At 39.4% G+C, this 11534-nt stretch overlaps 1 protein-coding gene across 3 annotated transcripts in view; it reads right to left on the bottom strand.

Annotated features, from left to right (window-relative positions):
• Nucleotides 1–299: 299 nt before the first annotated feature.
• The window catches only part of DIP2 (disco-interacting protein 2), a 51960-nt gene continuing 40725 nt past the window's right edge, over nucleotides 300–11534 (bottom strand). For 2 of the 3 annotated variants that reach the window (XM_089845495.1, XM_089845494.1), the window contains exons 4-27: nucleotides 10427–10555; nucleotides 9463–9792; nucleotides 9217–9369; nucleotides 9100–9155; nucleotides 8963–9020; nucleotides 8822–8901; nucleotides 8601–8724; nucleotides 8329–8531; nucleotides 7872–8267; nucleotides 7591–7804; nucleotides 7128–7519; nucleotides 6974–7054; nucleotides 6773–6900; nucleotides 6378–6694; nucleotides 5817–6010; nucleotides 5504–5669; nucleotides 5068–5207; nucleotides 4838–4999; nucleotides 4476–4775; nucleotides 4236–4403; nucleotides 3964–4158; nucleotides 3708–3882; nucleotides 3491–3614; nucleotides 300–3024 (exon numbers count right to left, since the gene is read on the bottom strand). In XM_089845495.1, coding sequence (XP_089701621.1) covers nucleotides 2772–3024; nucleotides 3491–3614; nucleotides 3708–3882; nucleotides 3964–4158; nucleotides 4236–4403; nucleotides 4476–4775; nucleotides 4838–4999; nucleotides 5068–5207; nucleotides 5504–5669; nucleotides 5817–6010; nucleotides 6378–6694; nucleotides 6773–6900; nucleotides 6974–7054; nucleotides 7128–7519; nucleotides 7591–7804; nucleotides 7872–8267; nucleotides 8329–8531; nucleotides 8601–8724; nucleotides 8822–8901; nucleotides 8963–9020; nucleotides 9100–9155; nucleotides 9217–9369; nucleotides 9463–9792; nucleotides 10427–10555 — 4538 coding nt within the window. In that variant the 3' untranslated portion in view covers nucleotides 300–2771. Of the gene's footprint in view, nucleotides 3025–3490; nucleotides 3615–3707; nucleotides 3883–3963; nucleotides 4159–4235; nucleotides 4404–4475; nucleotides 4776–4837; nucleotides 5000–5067; nucleotides 5208–5503; nucleotides 5670–5816; nucleotides 6024–6377; nucleotides 6695–6772; nucleotides 6901–6973; nucleotides 7055–7127; nucleotides 7520–7590; nucleotides 7805–7871; nucleotides 8268–8328; nucleotides 8532–8600; nucleotides 8725–8821; nucleotides 8902–8962; nucleotides 9021–9099; nucleotides 9156–9216; nucleotides 9370–9462; nucleotides 9793–10426; nucleotides 10556–11534 lie in introns of all 3 variants that reach the window. The other variant, XM_089845493.1, reaches the window with a different exon arrangement.

The raw sequence follows: 11534 nt of genomic DNA, 5'->3' as shown, positions 1-11534 counted from the left end.
TAGTTCTTGTCTTGCATTGCTTGCTGATGATCTGGCTGGTTTTTTCAAAATTGACCTTGCGCAGTTATTTTGCAGCGTCTGAAGCTTTTTAGTTTTGGCGTTTGATGTACTTAGAAAATGGCCGTTCTTTTAAGATATAATGTTATGTTACCTCAACATTTCCATTAAGGAGACCTAGCTACAATGTAAATACGATGCATTTTTAAGAAAACTTACCTCGATAGTAATGTAAAACAGCATAAGATGTTGTACTACATACGATTTTACTAGACATAGTACGACTCCAATGAACAAAACAATTTTAAAACGAAATTGTTTATTGGATATTATTTTTTCATCTTTTTTGTTTGTTTTTTTACTAGACATTGAAAATGACTTAGTATATCAGATATTTGTTCCGTAACAGGCAAATGTCTCTTCATTTGCATTTCATACAAAACAAATCAATACATATCAATAGAGAAATGGGAGAATGGGTTTTTAGAGGAGTGAATATATTTTTTTGTCACACACTTATAGTAAACGTATAAGGTCGAGTTTCCTTATTTTTTTTTTTTTTTTTTTTGTTAAATGTAATCTCAACTACGCAATTAAAAAAACCTGAAAACGCAACGCGCACGTAATTCCAGATTTTAATTCTTGGGGAAAAATTGGAGAGACAAGATTTGATGCGCGTAATTTATGTATTGTATGTTGTTGGTTCATAGTTACTTTTTTTTCTTCCTTATATATACATTTTCTTAAACAAAATCTGTACAAATTAACATTTATATACAAAGTTTTGGCATAGATAATTAAACATATTATTTACCATTATAAGCACAAATTAAGCTTTGGACTTTAATTAATTAATTAAGAACGGGTGGGGTACGTTAAAGTAGATCAGACAAAACGATACGTTCTTAAGTATACGATAGGAATATTGTTTAGACGAGTATCTCAACAAGAGCTTTGAAATGAGACCGAAAACTAACTCGTTTTATAGTTCTCTATCTCGCCGATCTACGCGAATACTTGTCTAAACACAACACCCACCAACTAATGGACAACTCGAAATATGATTTTAGATATGAGAAAAATTTGGCAATTTAATTTCAGCTAGCATTAGCGATTAATCTACGCGATCAAAAACGGATTTATGGGATAAGAACGTCGGAGTTAGCGAATAGGGTCTTGGCAATTCGGGCTTAACTCCGCCCCCAGCGCCATTATGGTATGTTTTTTTAACAGAATGAAAGCTACATAAGCCCCTCCTCCTGGTATGTTTTTTAGCACTAGTGGAAGGTAGCCTGACGTTTCATGACGTAGTACTGCCAAGTCCCTATTCACTCCCCATCCTCGCATACTTTATTGAGAAACTTCGTCTGCTTATATTTTGACTCCACCCACAAATTCTGTATATAGCTACTTATAGAGATCGAATTTGTGGGTGGTGGAGTCAAAATATAAGCAGACGAAGTTTCTCAATAAAGTATGCGAGGATGGTACTAGAGGCTAAAGCTACGATCCAACGTTCTTATCCCATAAATCCGTTTTTGACGCGATCTGTAATAGAGGACAATGTCATGTGTATATTTAATTGTTCTTGCTACGTTGATATGTTAAACTACTCAATATATCGCAAAAATTCAATAGCTAAGGCAAAAATCTACTGCTTTTTTATCTTAATTAGTTATTATTATTAACAACGTCTTTTAAAAAGACTGGATAAATTAATTAAAAATTATTTTTCTTTGAGCTAGGGTATATAAAGTTTAATTTAATTAGTACAACACTTTTATACCTAAGAAATATCCATGGTTGATTTTTTTTTTTTTTTTTTGTCTAAAGGCTATATATAAATTTTGACAATTCCAATCGATGCTTTATGAAATTAAAAATAAATTAAAAATAATAGAACGCGTTAGCTAAAATTATTTCGTTTAATGACATCGGATGAGTGAAATAAATTTGAAACTGTTCTGGAAGCCATTTTGTATCAAAACAAAACTTGTCTACAAGCTAAATCGAAGCTAATATTTCAAGGGAAGGAAGTGTATACTGTATAGAGTCAATAGAGATTACAAACCCACAATTTCTTAAATTTTCTTTTTAATAATATTCTTGATTTCGTAGAATTAAACTTTTTTTTTTCTTCTTCTTCTTCTTTATCGAAATCGCGTACATACTAGATTTCTTATAGAAACGGCGTCACAATGCAATGCACAATATAAGGAATTCTTTTTTTCTTTTAATTGGGGGGACGAAACGTAATCACAAAGCTTAAATTGTAAATGTTTTTATGTATATATATATAGTTTTATGTTGCTGTAGTGTATTTCTTTTTTCTTAATCGAGGGTGGGGTTTTAAATATTCCCCCAACCCCCCACTTAAATTCTTCGGCGGCGCGTACGAACGCGTAAACTTTTGGAAAGCGTCATACGTTGTTTGTTTAAATTGCGCGAGAATACGATTATTTTTACTAGTTATATACGAAGATAGAACTTGAATGATTAAAAATATCATCATAGAAGACACCTTTGTTAATTACTTACTAAAACCTCGGAGGCGTTTAGTTAGTTTATAGTTACACACGTATTGACTTACCGCACCAATATCATCGATGACAGTGTACTTAAAACATTTCCGGGGAACTTATATAAACTCACTTTCAATGCAGAAGAATTTCTTTTCTCTCTCGTAATAAAATTATGATTAAATCATTAATTAAAATAAGGAAACATTTTCTGCTGGTAATTAAAAAAAAAAAAAAAGTCCTAAAATAATTCTTTCACATATTATAAGCTACGTAAATTGGATCTAATTGGTCAGCCAAAAATCCGTCGCGCAGATGCATACGCTGTTTTTCACCTCTAGAGTTAATAGGGACAACACCAGGGTCAACGACTACAACGACACCCACTATTAATTGGTGTTCTTCCAGTACAACATTAGTGACCAATGGCACCAAGTCCAAGGCTTCGTTCTCATTGCCGTCCAACTCGACAACCACAACCAGCAAATTGGTCCAAGTAAAAACGGCACTGTGATATCGAGCGTAGGACAATCGTATCAAACAATGAAGTTGTTTTTGGTTTTTTTTTTAAGGAATTAAGCCTAAAGTTTGAGCAAGTTTGAGGACTGCCTTAAAATCATTAAGCCTAAACTTTTAAGGACTGGTCTAAAAATTATTAAGCCTAACTATTAAGGACTGGTCTAAAATTAGTAAATTACTAAGCCTAACTTTTAAGGACTACCCTAAATTGACAAGATTCATAATTGTTAAGCCTAAAGTTTGAGAACTGACCTAAGCCTAATTTTAAAGTGATGAGATCAATAATAATTAAGCCTAAAGTTTGAGCAAGTTTGAGGACTGCCTTAAAATCATTAAGCCTAAACTTTTAAGGACTGGTCTAAAAATTATTAAGCCTAACTATTAAGGACTGGTCTAAAATTAGTAAATTACTAAGCCTAACTTATGCTAGCAATCAATGTTAAAGCTTGACTTACCATTCGCAGATTTTCTTGTGACATCTTAAGACGCTGTTTTCAATGTCAATAGGATGGTATCGCATTCCACGAAGCATCACAGTCTCGTCTAACGAACCAACTACAAAGACCGCGTCATGGAGTTCTGAAATGATAAAACCATATCAAGGTGTTCAAATAAAACGGAAAAAATACCAAGAACACTGATTCTGAAGTTATATTTATGTCAGAAAAATACCTCCGTCAGCTTGAACAGATTCGGTCCTTCGCAAAAATCCCAAGTATCCCGTTCTAGCGTAGGTCTGCGTCGTATCACCCGTAATTAAACGAACGTTGAAATGCTCATTATGTAAAGAATCATCCCCGTATATGGTAAAGTAGCCACTAGCATTATGAGGCGATTGGACCCATATCTATTCTCATACACACACGAAGACAAAATACGTCAATTCTCTCACAAATCGCGTCAAGAAACACTACCATCCAACACTCACTTCTCCTAAATTGGAATCTCCGCATTGGCCTTTAGTATCCGGATTCGCTATGACGACCTTAACACCGGGAAGTAGTTTACCAGATTCCATAAGACATAGGCTATGCGGAGCCCCTCTTTCAACTAACGTGACCCTGTCATTTCTTAAAGCTCTCATATCAACGTAAACGGTTGTAGGGTCGGGACTAGAAGCGCCCTATCAAGATAAAATTCCGCGTCAAGACTTGCTAGCTAAAGAGCTAAAACCTGTATTCCGCCCACGACGACTCTTACTTGTAAGCAAAAGGCAACATTGACTCTGCAACCAAAACTCGTGCTAACTGCTCGGGGTGATAGACCAAGCCCGGAAAACAGTTTAGAGAAAGACGTAGTAAGGGCTGTTCGAGGTCTTTCTTCCGCGACTACGACGCACGTTCTGACACAACTTAGATTCACCTGACGCTACAGACGTATGTAAATCTAATTAGAACGAAGACCACCGCGAGAATTCGACCTGCACCGTGTTAAACCTACCTTTAATTGGTTAATGGATGAACCAAGACCTTTAGTACAAAGTTCCATCACTCCATAGGAACAGAAAGTGTCTCTGACTTTGTACATGCTGACAGCCGTTAGCCATAGTCCAGGATTGGCTTCGACTTCGGAAGGGGGAATTAAAATGGAATGATGACCAGAGTAAACGCTATTTAAACACCATAAGACGAATCCTAGACCGCAATACGGATCTAGACATAGGGCTATGTGTCGCGAAGGGTACAGCTCGCAAGCCAACTTCATACTGCGACATAATGAAGTCGCCGCAGCGTGGGACACCTAAAACAACGCGAAAAATTCAAAACCTCCCCTCTTTTGACGGGTTGACAATAGGAATATACCTTTATTCCAGCTAGCATCCCCGTTGTGCTGACACTAAAATCTAAATAGGCAATCATTTCGGGAGTAGGGGCTCTATAAATACTACTGAGTTTCTTCTTAGGAACATCTTCCGTGTCCAATGTCATTGGCCAAGATTTAATATCAACTACATTGCCAGCCTCCTACACAATTTTACCGCGGTGTTATAGATCAATTCAGCTCCAATGACCGGAATTGTTAAAGAACTTACTTTTGACTTTAATAACTTAATGACTGCCCCCGTTGATAAGATTAAAACGGATTTGCTAACATCAACAATCATGCGAACTGTTGGTAATGTCGTTTGAAGGTTTTGAGGATGAGGCGGCCTAATGGTTACTGGTACAACCCCTAAAAGTATTTTGTTCACGTCATGAGTTACGCGACGGAGATGTATGTAATTAGCCTTATTCCTGATCAGCGCCACCTACCCATATCGGCGACTTTGAGAACTACTGTAAGCGGCAAGCCAATCAGATGTCGCTAAAATCTGGTGACGTCACTGACTGGCACTCTCGGGTCTTACCAAAAATGACGTCACCAGATTTTAGCGACACCTGATTGGCTTGCCGCTTACAGTAGTTCTCAAAGTCACCGCTATGGGTAGATGGCGCTGATCAGGAATAAGGCTAATTGATATTACATACCAACGTAAAGGCAGCCATAAAAGGCACAGATCAGATCAATACCAGGAGGATAAATTAGTGCCACGTGATCACCCGTATTGAGCTTTCCTTTTTCCAGTAACAAACAACCGACTCGCTCAGCTTTCTTGTGTAGTTGAGCGCAATTTAACGACGCTGCGACACTACCCTATTCATTTACGATTAAATTAAGTATTTACGAGCCAAAGAACTACTTGTACAATTTCTACATAAGATACACGCGCGTCATGTTCAGGAAGTAATTACGCGAAGAAGAGTAAACCGCGCGAGGAAGTTACAAAACACTGGTACTTACTTTAGAGCTCAAGAGAGTGAAGAGCATATGCTCGGCTGTCGTTGTGGCCCTCCACTTCAAGATCTCCGAAATGAACTGGTACTTCCTGGCGGCGTCACTATCATCGTCGATAACTCCTATGTCCCGTCCTTGGGCAATGGCCAATCGGTTTCCTTGGACCATATTGCCCACCATAATAGAGGCGGGTCCCACTTCTGGTAGGCAGCCAGTTGGTTTAAATGAGTGAGAAAGTTCGGAACAAAAATATACAATAAACCTCCGTGTCTAGGGCGGATTTGAGGAGAGGTGCCCACATTGAATAACAAAGCACCATGATACCAACGATGTCGATTACGCGAAACAAGTAGACTAAATTTAACCAGAACTTTGCTACAAAGCGGGAGCAACTATAGTGAACTACAGCAACTGCGGTGTTAGAAGGGTAAGAAGGTTAGGTAGGAGGTATTCACGACGTCCAGACGAACAAACATCTACTTCACACAGTATGTGCAAAACGTATTCATATTCATGCAACGGATAGAGAACTAAATCGTCTAATGAAGTTTGGGAATAGACACTCACCTGGATGAGGTTCTCTGGGCTTTGGCAAATTCGTCACGCAAGTATGGGGACACATAAGAACATTGGCAGGGTGCAAGCTGCCTTCTAAGAACCTTCTCTTGGTTTCCGAAAGATGAATTCCACCCAGAGGCGTTTTTGGAAGATAATTTGGCGGTAAAAGCGCTAAGCAGTAGATGCCAACTTGATGAATACTGTCAACAGCTTGTAAGACGCGACTCATCCATTGGAAACTCTCCTCCTCGGTGCAATCCGGTCTTTGTTCGGCTATGACACAAATTCTTTCATCTCTCAAAACTTTGATAGAGAAGACTGCGATTCTGTTTGATATAGATTAACAGTGTGTTGAGGCTCGTCAATCGACGCGACGCGGTTATGTAGGCGAAATTTCAACTGACCTTCCTCTGTAGATAAATTTCATCGGTTCGACCGCGAGAACCGTCGCTATGACGTCGTCAGTATTGTGCTTGCGCCCGCTGACTTGCATTAAACCATCCCTGACTCCGCATATAAAAACGAGTCCGCCCTAACAGTGGTTAAGAAATTATAGGGAAATACCATACCCCAAAAAAGCGCGTGAAACGGAAGCCAAAACTTACAGGGCCCATAAATCCTAACAAACCAGATCGCACGTATTTTTGTTCGCCAACAGGGTGTCCGTCAGGAGACAGTGGCTGCATCTATAATGTCGAAACAATAGGATATATGTCTAGATCGCGCGCGCTTGAAACCCTTAATAAAATGGAGACATACTGTAAATATAGCATTGGTCAGGCCTTGAAGACCCCAATAGGAAGAACCAACTCCGGGTGATGAAATACAGATCTCGCCTACTTCGTCCGTCCGACAAAGGTAAGGCGGACCATCCATCTTGACAACAGCGGCTAGACTGCCTGGAGGAATCAGGCCACAGTCTTGCAAGGTTAGAGAAGTTAAGCTGTTCTCCTGGTCAACCCGTATGACTCCGAAACTTAAAGCTGCCATGGAAAGAACTCCCCTACCCGTTGCCCCATGACCAGTTCGTCCAGGCCTTCGTACGGCAACGGTTAACGCTTCCGCCGAAGCCGCGCAAGGACAAACCGCGTCAGGTCTTAAACCTCGACTATGGAAGACACTCATGAACTGATCGCACGATGACAAAGACCCTGAACATAGATTAAAAATCCCAACATTACGATCACGCGAGTTTATAGCCACAAGTTCTATGACCACATACATGGATTTGATCCATCCGCGACCAACAATAGCCTCAGACTGCTTAAATTAACGTCTTTATGGTCTTTAGTAGCCAAGAGACCCCAATGAAGGTCTCGAGATTTACAGATTCCTACGCTAGCTTTATATTTCGTTATCATAAGCATCCACGACGCTGGGTTAATTTTCATTAACGAGTAAGGGATAAAGATAGCGTGCATTCCGTTTAAAACACTCTGGAAATGTTTAAAGAACGCGGAGTCTATAACCGGAACTTTTACCAAAATTTATTCCAGTACTTACCGCTAAAACACTGTGCCATAGACCAACTTCTCGCTTGAAATCCAAGACACAAACCATGATCTCTCCTTCAGTATAATTGCACGCGGCCGTTAGTGAACGACAATGGTTGACTAAAGCGGACCTAGTAACTGCCACCCCTTTCATAGCACCTTCCCGATCCACGGTATACTCGACGTAGGCTGTCGCTTCCTCATTTAACCTTGGAGGCGGTTGCCAATCTTTGGTGGGTTTACTGAGGTGCTCTGTTACGACCCAATTCAACCTGGGCCAACCTTTAAACGTGTGAATTTCACCCGTGGCCGTTTTGGGCAAGCCTTTGTAACAAGCTTCTGACGTCAACGCGTAACTGACGCTACAGCTGCCTAGCATAAAGCCTATTTGTTGAGATCCGGCGTCCTATGGTCAGACAAGAATTTAGCAATTTTCGGGGTGGTCGAGAGTTGAGGATATGTCTTACCCTCCTAGTTAGGGGAACTTCGATTGGAACAGGCACTACGCCAGCCGTTAAACAGCCATAGAACGAACACATAAAGGCGATAGGATCGTTATTAGGATAAACTAGCGCAACTCTGTCACCCGGTTTGATATTCCCCTCTCCCTTTTGACCAACTTTGTTCAATAAATTATAGGCGATTTTATGAGACCGACTTAGTAGTTTTCCTGATTTAGAAATAAATTTCGGTTATAGAAAAACCCATTATTTCTTAGGTCAATCTTATCGAAACTTGCCATAAGTTAAGGGTGGCCCTATTTTGCCATTTGTGTCTAATACAGTCGCGGCTGGCGCTTTAAACGTCGCCGAACCGTAACGTTGAATGGCTGCCTCCAAATTCTTAGGAAGGCCAGATGGAACCTTTTTAATTGGACGAGTGTTAAGTTATATTGTAATTAAGTAAGTTTTGCAAATCAAGCGTGTAATGGGGTGGCGTATCTAATAAAGGAAAACGAACCATGAGGGGTTCTCCGGCTAAAGGAGTCATGACTGCTCCTTCGGGTCGGGGTGAGTTAGGATCTAGTTGAGTAGCTGTAACTGTATCCAATTGTTAAAGAGGCGCGTAAGACTCAACCCTAACTAAAGTAACGAGACTTACTTTCAAGATCAGTCTCATCATCGACATAAAATTCCGGTAATGGTCTACGTTTTGGCCTCTGTCGCGCGAAATAATCAACAAGGACGTGAGAAACACGAACTATAACAGGGAATCTAACCTAAACCACCCAATAGTACCTTTAATGTGTTGAGCAATTGTTGAATTTTGGCTGAGACTTTCCATTTTCCTGTGCCTTAATTAAGAACGCGAAATATTTAGCTAAGTGAACTTAATATCGCGTTACAAGAACGTACCAGTTCCTGTGCCAAAGTCCATATTAGTAGACGAATGCTGAGTTAGTCTAACCGAGGACATGTGAGCGGAATTGTAACGGTTTAATTGATCAGGGTTTCTGACGCTTCCAGCATTTGTATTAGTAACATCCGGTTGGGTTGTTGATAGCTCGGCTAAAAACCATGCCGAATTGGTTGGTAAATAACCACGTATCGGTCCTACACGCGCTTAACAAACTAACCCAAATATAATTGAAAATAACTTACTCGGTGTCAAATTCTGCATAACATCGGCCAAACTGGTAATTCCTTCAATGCTGCTGGTACGGTCTTCGGAGTTATTGGACCTCCAATCGTCTCCTCGCCTCCCGTCACTGCTACCACCACTACTACCGCCTCCCCCGCTACCCGCACTATTATTGTATCTCATATGGTGTCTCTGTAAAGGCGGAGGTGGAGGAGTTTCTCTCGGGGACGAGGCGCTTGACGTGTCCGAGGGTGGTTGTTGCGCGAATGGGTGCATATACGACCGAGATGACACCTCTTGCTCTGGTGTACTACCCTCATTCAGAACACTATCTTCGTCCGAAGAGGTATCTACGCGGTCAATAAGGAATAGCGGTCAGTGTTTCTGCCACTTTCCTTATAGCACAACGTAAAATCCAAAACCGATTCTGCGGATACGTTTTCTACCGAGAGTCTTCAACACTTTAAAATTTACGTAATTTCAGCTAACAATTTCTCTACTACAAGTTTTTCTTTTTAAAAATGTATTTTTTTAATTTTAATTTCCATAAAATCATGGTTTTATTATAAGATCAATTATACTATATTTTGGGTTCCCCCTTCTTCCTATGGATGTTAAATCAACGGAACAGAGACCATTCTCTTCTATTCAAGCACCCTTCACAAACACTTATTCACGATGAAGTTTAACATTACGTACTAATCCGTATTATTCGTGAAGTGCGCTTGAACAGGAGTAAGGATAGTTTAGTCCCTAGAATCTAGTCGAAGACAACAAGTCATGCCCGTGCATTTCATAATTTTTCATTTCAAACCCAACGAAGTAAAATATAAGTTTTGTTTGCCTACAGGTTTCAGAGGCTTTACCAGACAGATTTTTTTATTTTTAATTCTTTATAATTAGAAAATAGACCGAAAGCCCACTTTCTACTTTTCCTTAAAATGAATGAAATGAACCCTTCTATAAAATAAAGCAACTACTGACCTGATGGATGCCTTTCTCTGGAAGGCGACGTGGCCATGACTGAGGTACGTTTGGAAGGCATTGGTAAGGATGGTTTGGGTCGATTCTGCATGGCTGCCAGAGCTTGCTGAACCGCCTCTTGGCGAACCTCTGTAACACACAAAAATACATCATTATTAACACAAAAGGATCAGTCCCCCAAGAGAGGCGAGAAAAACTAAGATCTCAATGTCATCTCTAACCGTACCCGGTGATGCGAAGAAAAGAGACCGACGATAATATTGGACAATGGAATGTTATAAACCCAAAAAGAAAAAAAGGTGTAGCATCTTTCCCATTTTTTCTTTCTTCCCTACTACACTCAGCTTTAAATAATTCCCAGAAACAGGTTGTCTTAATGACCTGAAACCTTGATGAAAGTGTAGGGTCATAAAAACTAGAGAAACTACAATGACAACTTAACGGTTAGCCATTCGTTTGAGTGTAAACTACGACCAGGCACATATTATAAATTGTTAGGCCGTTGATGAGCCATGACACCACGGACAAAGGCGAATAGTTCAATTCGAATCAGAACTGAACTGAACTAACTTGACTCAACACTTCTAATATATTACGAGTAAAAATTAACAAAAAAAACTACATATTAATCATCCGCCCACGCATATGTTGCATATTTAAGACTGACATTGTTTCCAGTACTTAACAAACCATAATTAAGTAATTTTAATTAGAAAAAATGCTAAAAACAACAACTTTATGCTGGAATTATGGGTGGGGCACGAAATATTAAAACTAATTATTACTTTAAATATGTTTTAATGGCTAAAAACAGGCATGAAAACTGTTTCCTTCAAAATATAATACATATTTCGGTAGATGTTTTTCCAAAATAAAAGAAAATACACTTTTTAAAAAACTGTAATGACCAAAAAGGTTCAACACCCACGTAACAAAATTTTCTTAAAAGTTAGTCGTAAAGTTAAACGCAGGAAGTTGAGTGAAAAAGACCACTATATATCTCGATCGCAGGTGGGTTGTAATGTATTATCAAACCTAATTCTTTCGACGCGTAGGATTTTTTTAGTGAAAAGAACAAATTTTTGGTGACTTTCACTTTACGTTAAGT

Source organism: Phalangium opilio, unplaced genomic scaffold (genome assembly GCF_054372755.1).
Source record: "Phalangium opilio isolate 3A_F unplaced genomic scaffold, DU_Popi_V2 ptg000079l_1, whole genome shotgun sequence".
Classification (NCBI taxonomy): domain Eukaryota; kingdom Metazoa; phylum Arthropoda; class Arachnida; order Opiliones; family Phalangiidae; genus Phalangium; species Phalangium opilio.
This window is presented reverse-complemented; position numbering and strand designations above follow the sequence as displayed.